The 15,389-nt window shown below is 46.1% G+C and overlaps 1 protein-coding gene across 1 annotated transcript in view; it reads right to left on the bottom strand.

Moving 5' to 3' along the window:
- LOC119461270 (protein Wnt-5b) overlaps positions 1–12,417 on the bottom strand; it is an 87,762-nt gene extending 75,345 nt beyond the window's left edge. Inside the window, exons 1-2 of the mRNA XM_037722502.2 lie at positions 11,509–12,417; positions 2,463–2,667 (exon numbers count right to left, since the gene is read on the bottom strand). Coding sequence (XP_037578430.1) covers positions 2,463–2,667; positions 11,509–11,518 — 215 coding nt within the window. The 5' untranslated portion in view covers positions 11,519–12,417. The remainder of the gene's footprint in view (positions 1–2,462; positions 2,668–11,508) is intronic.
- Between the last annotated feature and the right edge of the window lie 2,972 nt (positions 12,418–15,389).

Raw genomic sequence — 15,389 nt, 5'->3', positions numbered from 1 at the left:
TCTCTGGGGCTATAGCGCCGACGAGGCGTCACCGCCGCTTCTAGCAGGTTTTCGAGAGTCTTTTGTTGCGCGGAGCTGCGAGCATCTTTTGCAGGCGCCGTGTCGTCGTCGTGAGAATGATGACGATCGGTGATGACAGCCAGCGCGGTGTCGCTCGGCTCGGCTATATCTGAGAGAGGTGTCGGAACGAGATATGCGCGAAAACGTTCCCGGTTTTGTGTCGTCTCGTGAACGGCGTCTGGCGCTCAGTTTTCGCTGTTGGTGCTGTGGCACGGACGATCACAGTATGCGTTGAAATTACAAGATGGGGGGGGGGGGGGGGGGGGGGGCGTTCTGTGCATATGACGTCAAGTGACGTGTCACGTCGGCGTAGTTGAGAGTTACAGGAAGAGAAGGAAGAAACAAAAACGAGCTAAAGAAAGAATATGGCAAAGACTGACACAATCTGTCGGTTATCAACGAGAGGGAAGAGATCGGAGGGGCCCGATTCTTGTTAGTGACAACCGCATTAAGCCAGCAAAAAACGAAGCCAAGGAAAGCACTGGGGAAATGAATTGCGGTTTTAATTGAAATGTAGAAGTCGAGCGAGCTACGGTGGTGGCAATGGTCCTGCTCGCTGTCATCGGTGTTTGTTACGTGTACTAAATCCGACCCTGGAAGTGTTAGGTAGCGCCACCTTTTTCTTGTTTTGCGCGTTCAAATTTCTTATGCGTAATTGGCCGACGCTTACCGGCAGTTACCCAAGCGTAACCAGGAACTGACTGCTGACGCAATGCGATGCGTCGCTGAGAATGACCCGAGAATACGCGCCGGCTGTCCCTGAGCAAGAAGGTATATAAAATGAGTATCTTGGGCATTCATCTATTTAAATGTTTGTAAAATAAAGTATTTCCACACTATAGACAGCAGGAAGAAGTGATGTTGTTCCCTGATTACTCAGACAGAGTAAACTATTTTCTATGTTATCCCTAAATCTGGATAGAAATCCCACAGCGAAATTCCAGCGAGTGATATTAAAGACTGACTTTACAAAAGATAATAATTTGCAGGCGTAAGTAATTGGAGATCGCAGCGAAAGGCCTTCGTCCTGCAGTGGGCATAAAAATGGGATGATGGTGATGATGATGACGATTAAAAGACTGAGTTTAAAAACTGGTACATATTAAAATAGCGTGCCGTCAGGCCGCTTCGCCAAACCGACGCGCCATGGTCTATACGACACCTGAAAAACTGGCGAACTGCCTACACCTGCTGGCTGCCTATAAACGTTGATGTAATGTTCGATATGATGCCCGTGACTTAAAAAACTGCGCATAATCCATTCGCCCTAGCGTAGAACGGGGAGAGCGCTTTTTCACTCTTTTACACACCCTTCATGAAACGGCCACACTGAGCCTAAAATCTTCAATGTGCTCTCTCACTGAATGGCATCGAAGAAACTTTTTTACATACTGCCTTTAAAGCTTTTCAGCTACTTCCACAAATATCACAAGTGAGGCTGTCGAAGTAAATCTGTCTCTATGCCCTTTGGCAGGGCTCTCCCGTAAGCACGCCTGACACCGGCATAGGAGGCACTCAAGCGACGCTATCTCTAGCGATATCTGGGCGTCATCTGGGGTCACTGGAGCAGCCAAACGTTCACAGAGGCCCGCAGCATGCGGTCCAGGAACTGCATTGCTCACAGGTACCATGGCTTTTTGAAACCCTTGAGAAAAACTGCACCTCTCATGTCAAATCGCTGCGGCGTTTACTTGTCGAAGTCTGCTGCATAGGACTACACAAACACGATTTCAACTTCGTTTGCTGCAGCGCTGACGCAGCTTGCAGATCAGCCAGGTCGTCTTTCATCAATGTTTTGCGTCGTCATTTGCGGTTGCAGCGATACGAGAAAGCCGTACAAGTACGCAGTACCTAACTTCGATAGCGACGCAGCACTTGCGCATGCGTGAATGCGCCCCAGCGTTCACTTGCATCTCATTAATGTTTCGGCCAATGAAAAATGACTCGCCATCCCGGCCCTGCGAAATGATGACGAAACGTGATTACATCATCACCTCAAACGTCGCGTGATGACATCATCCCACCAAAGGTCGCGTTATGCCATCACCCCGTCAAACGCTACGTTACGTGATAACGGCATCGTCACGTCACGACATCGCCTGTCGACGTCATGCGATGAAGTCACCACGTCAAACGTGACGTCGCGCGATGACTCCTTCGTCAAATGATGATGTCACCTGATGACGCCATGTGATGCCTCTTGGAGAAGCAGCACACTGTGCACTTTCCGCTTCTCTGCACTGTCTCCGAGGTCGGACCACATTTTTGTGTGAGCAAAGGTCGCGCACGCCGGACACGAAAAATCCCGACTAACTAAAGGCTAACTATAACAGCTTAGCTGTAAAACCCGCGACATGCGCGCATCATTGGAGAAACGGCAGGAAAAGTTGCTGTTCACTCACATCCACGTGCCCAGGGACATGGCGGCGGGTGGCAGGCCCGCCAGGGCCAGCGCGAGCAGCACCATGCAGCCGCGGGCTATCGCCGACGCGGGCACAGGCGCCGTGGAAGCGGCGGCGACGGCGCCCGGCATGACGCGTGGTTTCACATCTTCCGCCGTGCCATGCCTCCGTGCTCGCGGTGATGCGCCGTTGTCCGATGGAGTTCCTGCGATAGGAAGAAAAACACCGACATGAGATATGTACAACAGTCGTTTTCACTCAGCCGCAGGGAGATTGGAGGGTCGCGAAGTTATCCGCGACTGGAGAACGTGAGGAAAGGGTGCATCAAAGTGTCAAGTACGGCAAGTTGGACAATTCGGTAGAATTGCGTGATGGCGAATAAACTGCGAAAAAAGAAAAAAGAAAAAAGAAACATGCCAGCCCGAATGGATGAAACTGTTATTTCATTACGCTCTGATAATTTTACTTTATTTTAATTCTTATTCTCATTTTGCCCCACTTTAAGGAAGGCCATTATGCGTAGTGTAGTGTTTCATATAATTATGATTTGATTTATCTTTATTGCTCAATACAAGGTCTATGTCCCTGTGGTGCAGCGGGCAGGGCGTTGGTGCTTATCTTTATATACGGTATTTCAAATGCTTCTATAAGCTTACTACAATTTCTATGTCATTGCGCATTAAGTAAGAAAGTTAATGGTAACTGACTCCGGAGATCTACGAGCACGCTTCGCGAGCCCAGTGGCATGCTAAAATTTCAAGGCGTGACAAGAGCTTGGAACTTTTCTTCTTGTTCGTTTGTACAGGGTGGAGCGCGCATCCTATAGCGAATGTTTGGTACAACGAATGGTATCTGAGCTCTGAAACTACATCCCTCAGGATAACATTTAAAGCCAGAACTAGAGACACGGCTTTACAAGAGATGACACCGCCTTAGCATGGCACCGCTTCGTGTTAATTACACTGCAGCTAACAACGCGCAGCTGCTTTTTTTTTTTAACCTAACATCAAATACAAGGTTTACGTAGTTGCTCAAAAACCACATCGGAAATTTCCGCCAAGCCTCGCCTGGAGGCACACTCTTTTGTTCACATGTACTTACTGGCATTACAAACGTTACTGATTTTGTGCGATGTGCTAACGCGATGGTGATGTTCTGAGAAATGTGGTAGGGGAATTCGGTTATTGCACCGATAAACTATTTTCAAGCTCCAGCTGCCGCTGAGTCCTTCGCGATCCCGGCTGACGGATAGAGGCGCTGCGGAGGAAGACCATCTTTTGCGGTGTTAATTGACTGGTAGAAATAAATGTTATTTCTCTCTCTCTCTCTCTCAAGAAGCTAACTTTGGTAACACAGATGGGGTAATTTCGGTTAATGTGTGCTTCTTTTTTCCTTCTTTCTTTTCTTTTTTTTTTCTTCTGCCCAAAGAAACGAACTGGCTGTGGTGCTGCGTCTGCAAGATGTCTTGAGAAATATTTCAGTAAGGATGTCATACTATTATGAATTACTAACCAAATAGAGCAAGCAATATTCGGGAAAATTTGCTTTGAATACTTCGTAAGTACCGAGTAAGTTTCAATTAGAGAAATAACGGAAGTATCGTTAATAATTCTTAAAACATGTAATGCAGCTTGTAAGTGTAGGTAAGTAAGTATGTGCTCCACTTCGTATCACGTGAGTGCGCGATATTTGAAATAATACAGAAAACTGCGAACACTACAATGAAGTCAGTAGCCTCGCGGTAGCTGCACATGACACAATGCACCGATTAAAGTTTGATCGTGACACACGACATCACGAGTAGCTTGCCAGATGTGTGACTAGGTTAACAAGTTCAGCAATTATAATAAACTGAAGTGGGACTGAAGATGTCATTGCATAACAAAGTTACATCGTATTAAAAACCGGGATCATTAGTTTTTTTCACTATTTTCAAATCTATCTTGGCAAACCAGGGCGCCACTTGAGAAAACATTGCCAAAAAAAAAAAAAAAGGTGGATGCCTACGCGTATATGGTTTAGCATATGTACTAAAGAAAAGATAAACTATTTAGTTTATTTGTTTATTTGTGTTCACCACACGGCCAAAGGCGTCGTTGAAGGGGAGTGGTACGTGCACTCGTGAGCAAAAGCGTACGGATCACAGGGTCGCCGAAAGAACTTAATTTCTTCGCCATTAAGATGCATAAACTGAAATTGACCAGTGTACTGGAAATTTCGCAATGCCAAGTTTGAACAACAGTCTTTAATTTGAAATTACATTCACAGGCAGAGGAGCAAATTAGCTTTATCGCGCAAGCCCTGGTCCGTATACTTTTGCTCACGGGTGTACGTCGAAGTGCGTGATTACAGGCTTTGTTAGATTCCTGTTACTATAATATTAGCTAAAGCAGTAAAAAGGTGGGAATAACTAACAACGTGGAACAGCATAATACGTATAAAGCCAAAACGAACATGGATGCTGATTTATTGATTGGTTACCAGTTAATACAGAATTATCTGAATCTATCTATCTGGGACCGACTAACAGTCGACGAGGCAAGAAAGAAAGCACAATATTTAACAATAAAAATGAAGCCAGGGGACAAGGAATGCGTACGTATACCGTTACGTAAGGCAAGCGGTGTTTGCTATGCTGCAATTTGTTACGCGTCCGCATTATAAAAAAAATATTTCAAGCACCCTTCACTGCCAGTATATCACACTGACAGGGTCGAGTCATGAACCCCAAGATCAAACACTCGATGCGTCCTACAGATAACACCGCTACAGATAGAGCAACTGACGGTACTCCAGACCACCGTAAATTGCACTTCGCTTATCGAAAAGGCAGGACGTGTGTTGAGTGAGCTCCTGAACGACACTTTGAAATGTGGTTAACGCGATTATATCATGGATTAGGGACCTCAAATAGGGGCTACGTAATGCTAACGCATTTCTATTGCATTTACCGCTAAATCGACACTTTTTTTTTTAGTCTCTCATTGACAACATCTCTGAGTTCTGAAGTGATGTTCATCCCATTCCACTCGGTGAGCACGTCGTGCTATTTTATCAGTCGTTTCACTTTCAAACAAGTAAGCATGATTGGACACCCACTGAAACACAATCTCGCGGTGGCAGTCTGCTCCAATGTGGCAAGATCCGCAGTTTTCACATTGCTTTTAGTGCGTGCAATTTTGTGCCCGAATAGCACATTAAGTGAAGATGTTAGATCTACTCACAATAGATGTGTCTTATCGATTGACTTGAGTCAATCAACTTTCGCATGCGAAATCACGTGAGGTAGCGCAGCTGCCGTTGTTGAATTTGAATGATAGGACATCGACACACGATGTGCTGCAGGATTGATAAACAGCTGGTCAATCGAACACTCATCCATAAAAAAAAAAACTAAATTCTGTGACTTTCCGTGCCAAAACTACGATTTCATTATGTGGCACGTCGTAGTAGGGTTATGCGCTAATTTCAACACCTGGGGTTCTTTAACGTGCACCTAAATGTAACTACACGAAGGTGTAGTTACAATTCCACGGCCGGAACTGAATCCATGACCCCAAGCTGAACGTGAACGTAGCAGTTTTGTGAGAATCACGAACTTTACAATTTATTTTACAACAGAGCCTCTTCAGAGTGCTAAATATAATGCCAGTTCCCGTCACTCTTTGTCACTTCCACTTGTTGCACGATAGTGTCGTCAGTAAAATTTTGACGCTGGAGGGCAAAGTAATATACAATAAAATTTGTTTTTCTTTTACATTACCGCCTTTGTTTTTCAATGTCTCTTACTCCAATTGGAGAAATTGGAGAATTTCTCCAATTTCTTGGAGAAATTTTCCTGGTGATAACATTAATACAAACAAGCCGAATATGATTTGGCGCTAATCTAGACCAGCAGGATCAGCAAATCCTGCGGCTGCGTGAAGTAATGTTTGTCACGTGACAGAACAGAAGTCACATTAGCCAAACAAAAATTAAGTTTTCCAGTCCGTACCATCAACCTGCATCCTACAGTCGAATCATTCGGGACTTGGGTGTTTTAATAAAGAATTTAGAAGTAAAAAGGGAAAATGTTCAGCAGTTAAAGAAATGATGGATATTGGTATGAAGAAAATGAACAAAGTGAAATGAACCACAATATCGCATCGTTTCCATGGCACAAATAAAGGTGCAGCTAAAGGGTATTAATCGGGAAAAAATTTCGGCAGGCTCAACTCAATGAACATTGTATATTTGTTATATATTTGATCTTTTCTTTCTTGGTAATAGAGGTGTCTTCAGAATGTACATTTGTGTATGCAAGTTAGTATACAGGTAAATGAGCTTGTGTGGTTGGGAACAGTAATTTCCCCAGCTGATATTTCTGTTTGATTGAAAATGGCGCTGAGGGCTTGAATTTGGAGTTCATGTTCCAGAAGATATTTTCTGCTGCGATGTTTTTCTATTGGCCTATTTATACTTCAGGCCTGAGTGACCGCGCTTTTTTACATCGATAAAATGAACAAAGGAAATGTAAGCACTAATACTTATGCACCAGTTAGATGACTAGCTTGAACTTTCAATGACGAAGTTTCCGCTGGTCTTCTCCGTAGACAAGTTTTTTTAGGGCTACCTAACTTTTATACTGAAGTAGTCAAGGAGTAGTTATGTTAACATACAGTAGACCTTGCCAGTATATATTTACGCTGCTAAACTGCAACCTCCAGTGTTGGGAAACGTCAATAATTGAAAGTTTTAGTTGCAGCGCGTAGAAGAAAGCAATCAAACAAGTGACCAGAGTTTATAAAATTAGAGAAGCAGACGAACCCATGAGCCGATCGGTTCCAGCATTTCTGTCAGAAGCCAGTGCTGCTCGCGAAGCATTCAGCGCATGACAGTAGACAAATAAATGCATCGACGACAAGCGCGAAGTCTGACCTGACGTGACATTGATTACAAGATATGACAGAGATTATGTGACGACCAGAACAAATAAAGTGTGTCACATAGCCTCATCGAGTTTGTCACCTCCGAACTTCGTCCGGGGCTGATTTCACTAAGCGTTTCATTCTTGAATGCATTTTGGCATTGGCGGCTTGCCTTTCCTAATAGTACGTTTTCGATGGGCTGGAACTCGCTCTTACTAACAGTTGTAGCCTGAAGATATCTATCTTTTGAGTTAGTTACTGGTATCTGCTGCGAGCTCTTTGAGCTTCACACACTGATATTAGTACAAGATCTACATAATTATCCAGAGAAGGCCGGGGCCGGTATAATAAAGGCATTTATTTCGCTTGATTCTAATCGTCCCTTTTCACCCATCGTTTCCGACCGGCCGATCATGTTAACTAACATGGGCGGAGCGCAGTATAGACCTCTGATGAAGCACGAAAATAAATAGCATTGGAATATAATAATTAAATTATTCCAGCCCAGGGCGCGTATTCACAAAAGGCTCTTATGCGGATAACGTCTGTAAGAGATAATTCAAGCCAATCATGATGCTGAAGGAGATTGTTAGCGAAAGTGGATGAACTTAGAAACGAATAGCTCTGTAATTTCAGCTTCCTCACACATGGGTTTTGACCATACGAAAGTAGCCCTGTGAAAATTTTCTTGCATGCCTCAGCAGTAATATTTCACAAAGCACGCGTCATCTAAAGCCATGAAACCTTCCATGGACCCTTTTTTTCTCCTTCTTTTTTTTTGCATTCAGCAGCACCTTGCCTATACTTGCTTGAAGTAACTTACTAAAGTTTCCCTAGGATAATGCACCATGACCCGCATTCAGAAAGTTTTTCGTTTGCAAGTGCTCTTTGCAAATGGCTGGCCGCCTACGCTTCAACCTAGGGTACCTCGATGTGAGCGCCGCCTATCGAGGCACCCTATACTTTACCCGCACACTCGGCGAAACAAAGTACGTCCCAATGGATTCGCAACTCACTGGGATACCGTTCTGCCGTTCATCACGTACGCCTGTATACATGTAGTGTACCGCTACATAAGGTACAAGTTGCTTTTCGCCATTCTCCCTGTTGTACCGACGAGAGATCTCACGTGTACTGGACACTTTGCTCCAATACCGACCCGACGCTTCCGTATGTGCACGCCAGAGTTTGAAGCGGCTAGATATGCACAAGGGCGGCCGCGAGCTGGCTCGTTCTCTTGCGACCACCGATCAGGGTCCCCAAAAGCGGCAACCTGACAGTAGCCATGCCTAAGCAACTTTTTTCTACTGGCTCCCAATTATGTGGCGGTGGATCCCGCTTCACAGCCCTGACCCTTTCCTAGAAACTTGTTGCGCGCTATGATTGTCTTCATAGACTTCAACTCCCCTGTCAACTACAAGTCGGCGAACCTTGGACACCATCGCAAGACCTGTGAAATCGTGGTCGCCACACGTTCCATGTCAGCCAATTTAAGCCGTGTTATGACCGGCTCATTCGACCTACGCCACGAGTCGCCAGGATGGCTTGACTTCTCTCTGCAAGCGCTATTGTAACGAAGAAGAATATGCGCTTCTGCTGTGCGAGAAATCAGAGCCCATGCTTGGCCGAAACCGCCTGGGTTTCTTGTTGGTGCTCCGTGGCCTAAATAAATTGCCTTGCGACATAATTATCAAGACCGTGCACAATGATTCAGTGAAAAATGTGAGCGCTCCTGTAAGAAAGATTATCTAGATACTTGAAAAAAAAAGTAACCTTGAAATAATGGTAATGGATTTAGATCTCAAGAGGCCAACACCAATAACATCCCACAGATTTCTGGTTTCTTTTAATTACGAAAGATGGCGTTGTCTGCATAGTTTATCTAGAGTTACTATATAGGCTCCCTTTAGGGACCCTAAAGGGAGCCTATGCAGTAACTCAAAGTTTATAGTGTGCAAGGTCTAATAACCATCATAACTATTGCTGTAACTGTTAACTTGTTGTAGTCAATCGTCCCCGCTTCGCGGCACACCGAATGTAGGCTCATAAATCAATACGTGATGCTTCTACGAAAAAGCTGATATCACGTATATCTGTCTGAAAACAAAATATGGGTGCATCACGATCTCTCGTTTTGAAAACACAGCTTTGAAAACCAAATTTCCTACGAGGCTGAAGTCTGCAAGCAATTAACGTGGCCTCAACGACTAAGGTGAACGAATTCCAAAGTTTCATTTCGCAGGATGCCCTGGCCCGCTCAAAAAGTGCAAAGTCAAAATGTGCAAAGTAAGATAAGGTAAGAATATAAAGACAATTTACGTGAACAAATATTTACATTTATGGATGTTGTCACCACACTAAAATTTTCACGCTCCACTAAAATAACTTTCCTCTGCGGCCCGCGACTGCTACGGACTCCCACTGAAACGGGGCGTCCCAACGCAGTTCCTCAGGACCTCAATAAAACTGTCTGTCTGTCTTCTATACGAAGGATTCAGGTAATGCCAGGTTAAAGCATCCAAATGCCCCAATTTGGATGAGCTAGAACGCACTCAAATATAATTTACATTATCGGCTAGAAAAAAAAAATTCTACATTTCTTCCACAGATCGTCTCCCAATTCGCATGCAGAGCACTTTCGATGAAATATAACATGGATAAAACAACATTGTCACGCTTCATTGTTTTCCTGCTTCCTTCTCTTTGCAGTAGCGGTGAGCGTCATCAATAAGACCAGATCTTATCTTTCCCGAAGAAAAGAGGTCGCGTTTTGCCGATACCACTGTCAATTGAACAAAAGCAAGACCCACGAAAAAGAGTGGCAAGAAAGACTCGGCTATGGGGGATAGGCAGTTCCAACCTTGCGCGCACGTTTTGAATTCGAAGCAAAAGAAACGACTGCGTATGCCTACATACGGTGTAACCTGCAGTGATGAATGGTCATGGCTGCAGGGCTCGCAGTTGGGAATCGATGCCGTTTTCTGGGTAAGCGATGAGTGCTCTCCTTCTCGATCACTTTTGGATAGCTAAGCTATTCGCGACGCACCGCAGGCGCCACCTACTGTATCCAGAAAATCCAGTTTCATAATAGTAGTACAGTGAACGAAAACCAAGCAGTACGCGTGCTGCTTATCTGCCGCGGGCGACCTTGTAACTTTGACAACTCACATGCGTCTTCGAAATGAAAGCTCGCCGTGCACTTGGGCCAAGTACGTGTCGAACTGTTTCGATTGGCCTTCGCTCGACAAAAAGCGAGAATAATGTTCTGTTTACGACGTTGCTAGCTCGAAGACAAGAACGGCAGAAGTTCTTTTTTTAACCCAGCATAGTTAACCTTGTGGATAGCTCTCGGGAAATTGCGAGCCATTACCGTGGTAAGGGTCAGTGTGGCGTAAAACGAAATGAATCATTTTGTAGTTTGTGTCCCAGGTATTGTCTGTTGATACACCTGTCTTGAGGAAGGGCTTACATTGGACAGTAGGGGTTGTTTGAACTAACGGCAGCGACAGCTTCGTTAATTTGTTCGTAGCTGATTTTTTTTTTTTTTTTTTTTTTTTGTCTTCTTAGGGCTATTCGCAGACGCGCGCTGTGGTGAAGGCAGGCTTCGGCGTTAGGGTGATTGCAGTAACCAACTGTGGTACTGACGTCCAGCAGTATTCGTAAGTAGCCCATGGCGTGCGCTATAAATAATGTCAGTTTGTCTGCGCAATGCTTCATTGAGTAGCTCTGCTACCCTCGAACAAAAGGCTACTCTTCCAGATTCGTATAGGACATGATAAAGAAAAGAACATCTCATACACAGTCATACTATTTTAGTCATAATCACTCTTCGATGAGATAAATGAGGGGAGTCAAAATTTCGGCGCGTTATCGCGATAATATTAACAGCCTATAAAGAAAAAATGATTATCTATCAGATGTCCTCGTTATTACACACGAAACCACTAGGTATGCCATACTTCGGCGAAATCCCGCATTAAACGTAAGAGGAAAAAAAAGTGGTACGCTTTCTATGCACGTGCATTTCCTGGCGGTCTCGGCAAGCTTTTGACAATGACTCGTCATTCGTTTAAGGACACCAACCATGCACAATGCGTCCACACAGAGAGAAACCGGCTGGCCAGGATCTATAGACTTACCCCGAACCATGAAGTATGACACTCCTGCAAAGTCTATTCCCTCTTCCTTCCTCCTTGCGAGGGTGCCGATAGAGTCGACAGTGATGTGTCGTGAATGTCAACAGTTGACGCTGTCACAAAGCGGTTGGCAGAAACGAAAGAAAAAAAAAAGGAAACCAGGAACTGTCAGATGAAAGGTGAAGCAACGGGGGCACGTCAACGGGACGGAGCCGAGGAGGTTCGTCGCGTCATCCTCCGGTGCAAACGCGCACAGAAAATGAAACAAGCCGAGCGGCAGCGGCGCTGGCACCACAAGCACAAACGCACACTTTTCGAAGCCAGGAACACGCAAGAATAAAAAAGAAAACGAGCACACCACACTTGGTCGTCAATTCCGAAACGTCGAAGTCAGGGACGGTGCCGCCAACACCACCGTCGGCGCTCCCCGAATTCCAGGTAGACAGGTAACCTGGACCTTGGACGAGTCACTTTTCTCTTCATCGCGCGAAGTCAGTGCGTGTATGTCGTACCTCTGTACGTGTCCAAGCCTTGTCTGATACGAAGCAACACGAGGTATCGCTGCTACCGCCTCAGTGGACCCGGTGGATCTCGCCGGCCTCGGGAAAGGAAGGACCCGCTGAGTGACGAGCAACAACAAGACCGACGACGTGTTCGATGTCCTAAACACGGAGTCGATCGCGGCTGCCGGGACAGCCGACAAGGATGGACGACTCTACGCGGTCCCAGAAGAAGAACAGCACCGCGCACGCTCGCCCGGGGAGTCCGCACGCCGACGAAGAGGCGAAGCCGTGGAACGTCGTCGTCGGCTGCGACGACCACGACAACCAGTTAGTATAGTTGCCAACACCAAGAAACTTCTCGACACATCCAGTCTGGCTGGCTACTCGAGGAAAAAATAACGCGCCGGGAGACCGGTGGTGCGTGCCGCGTTCGCCGGCCGAGGCGGCTGGTGGCTGTGGTGGTGGTGGTGTTGGCGGCGGCGGCGGTCGGGTGCCCCCCCAGCCCCCCCCCCCCCCTCCCCCCACTCTTCCCGTTCCCTCATTCATAGCGGTCGCGCTCTCTCTCCACGCGCGACGCGGCTGATCAATCAGCGGCCGCGCGACCGCTGACGTCGCGCCTCGCGCCCTTCTCCGATTGGTCCCCCGGGGGTCGCCAAAGGTGCGCGCGGCGTGCTTTTCGGACGCACCGGTTTCTTCTTCGGGCGTGCGAGGAAGTTTTCGTTTTAACCAAAGTTTACAGTGTCGCGAGCTGGCTTCTTTGGGTCCTTTTGGGACACTTTGGACGAGCCCCGGCCTGTCTGACCGCAACTATAATGGTCGCACAGATTTTCTTTCTTATTTTTTTGTTAGATTTTCGATGAACAATTTCCTCATTAAGGGGCATTTTGTGCGTTAGTTTCGATTGCGACGATTTCCGTTAAGTGTCAGTCCTTTGTTATAGCGTGAATTTAGAATACTTTATGATGACCTTCGGGGAAAAACAGTTGTGCTCCCGCAGTTCAAGCCTACGCCGAAAAGTAAGTAAGGATTCCCTGGCAAAAGAAAAATACAATAACTAAAAACACAGTGAAAAAAACGCGACGATGTTTCGGGTTTGCTGCAGACAGCAATGATTCCCGTTTTTAAAAAGCCGCAAAAGCAAGCTGTTGTCCGTGTCGCCCATCTAGACAAACATGATGAATGCCTCCTCATAATGATATTCTGAAGAGCCGTGTTTGGAATACTGTGGAACATGTCTTTTTTTTTTTTTCATGTCTCTGGTTCTTTCTGGCAGTGATTTAATTCAGTTTTGTTCTTTCCTATTAGTGACTTTGGTAGTTTCTTTCTTTGATGTGTCTTTTAGCACTGTACTCGGAGGCTTTATAGTTTCAGTGCTTGCACGTTGCTTTCCCCGCCAGCCAATTTTGATGGTTTAATGGTCTAAATATAGAATACTGTTGAGGTAATCTAGGAAAGAAAAGAAGACACAGAATAAAGGATGAGCTTTCTTCATTGCGTCCACAGTGGAGTTATTATTCTGTGCCCACCACCCAACTGAAGCTACCGTTATTGATAGCCTGCCCACAATTTCTCCGTGAAAGCGATTCAACGGGAGCATTCTGCAACATGACCCGACTTCCCCTAACGAGCCAAGGCGAGGATCGCTTTTGCCGCAGAAAAACGATATTCAAAGTGCATTGCTTCGATTCGTCATCGCGCGATCCATCCGCATCCCAGACGCTACACGAACACCGAGTTACCGGTTAATTACACTCCAAGCAAACGGGCTCGAAGTTAGCTTCCTGGGCACGACATCGTGCGAACTAACTCGGCTCATGCCGAAATAAAGCGTGCGCGCGTACAGTTTCTTCGAGCTTCGCTGGGTGCAGACTGGTTGCGCCGTCTTGTGTACGTTTCGCTTTGTTTGTTTATAGACTGTTTCCGCTGTACACCGGCGAACGCCTTTCTCGAAGGCATACAGGCCAGGCCGGATGATTTAGGCTCGCTTCGTGCGCTTCGCCTGACAGCCTCGCTTGCGCTATCTTATTGGCCCGAGGAGAGCGCTCAAAGCGAACCGCCGGCTTGTCTACACTCTATGCCTTGTCCCGACTCGCGGTCTGCCTCGCCCTCTATCTCACCTTCTCTCTCTCTCTCTCTCTGTCTCTCTCTCTCTATTCGAGTTCACGAACAAATTAGTGTTCACTCGCCTCTCGCGCGCGACAGTGCATTTGTAAGGTTGGCTGTTTCAGTACCCGGGGGACTGTTGCTTTTGTTGATGTTGATTCTCCTTTCTCCTCTTTCTCTTTCTTTTTCTTTATTTTTGTCAGTTTTCTTTACCTGCGAGCTTTGTCTAGAAGTTCGTGACTCGCCACCCCGACGGGAGTGTGGAGAAGGCCACCATCACGGCGCGGTCAAACTCTCCTTTTAATGAAGTGTACGTGGTGGCGATCAGCCCGATTCGGCGCTTTTATCAAACCTCGAGTGCTTGTGTGTGTGTGTGTGCGCGCGCGTTCTTGCTTTGCCTTCGCTTGAGATGGCTGATCGAAAAGGGCGGTATTAGCGGCACGACTTGTGAATTGGGCAGGCGGTGCGATCGGGCTCATCGCAGCATCGCAGCCGACATTAGTCTAGTAAAATAGCTATTGATGTGTAGCCTTCTTGCCCTTAACGTAAGCAGACAGTGTATATCTGAACAATTCAAGAAAGGAGCCCTTATTCACTTACAAACTGCTTAGGGTAGAACTTTTCTTAAAATAACTCTACAGTATCGGGATGTTCGACAACCCTGCGAAGACGGTAGGCCAATTGCAGGCCAATTATAATTGAAAGCTTTTTGATTTCAGCCAAACTGCCGTGGTTGCTTAGCGGCTATGGTGAGGCGTTGCTAAGCACGCGAGGTCTCGGGATCAAATCCCGGCCACGGTGGCCGCATTTCGATGGGCGGCGAAATACAAAAAAAAAAAAAAAAAAAAAAACACCCGTGTGCTTAGATTTAGGTGCACGCTGAAGAACCCCGGTTTCGTCAAAATTAATCCGGAGTCCCCCACTACGGCGTGCCTGATAATCAGATCGTGGTATTGGCACGTAAAGGCCCATAATTAATTTTTTTAATTCAAACACAGAAACATATACAATCAGAAAACGACAACTGCTGGCCGTAAACGCATCTGAAAAAAAAAATTGAGTCACTTAAACGCAGTAACAACGGCTTCTAAGTTGCTGCGCTTTAGGGTATAGTTATATAGTTCAATTCAGAAATTATAAATTGACGCTTGCTACTACGCCAACAAGCCAAGAATGATAGGGCGAATAAAGCAAGCGAAACTGCAGGCAAGCAAGGAGATGGGTATACCATGGGAACGAAAGCGTTCAGGAAATGCTGAAGCATCTGCTATATAGAGT

The sequence above is a fragment of the Dermacentor silvarum genome, chromosome 8 (genome assembly GCF_013339745.2).
Source record: "Dermacentor silvarum isolate Dsil-2018 chromosome 8, BIME_Dsil_1.4, whole genome shotgun sequence".
NCBI lineage: Eukaryota > Metazoa > Arthropoda > Arachnida > Ixodida > Ixodidae > Dermacentor > Dermacentor silvarum.
Note: the sequence above shows the minus strand (reverse complement) of the source record. Positions and strands in the feature narration are given on the sequence as shown.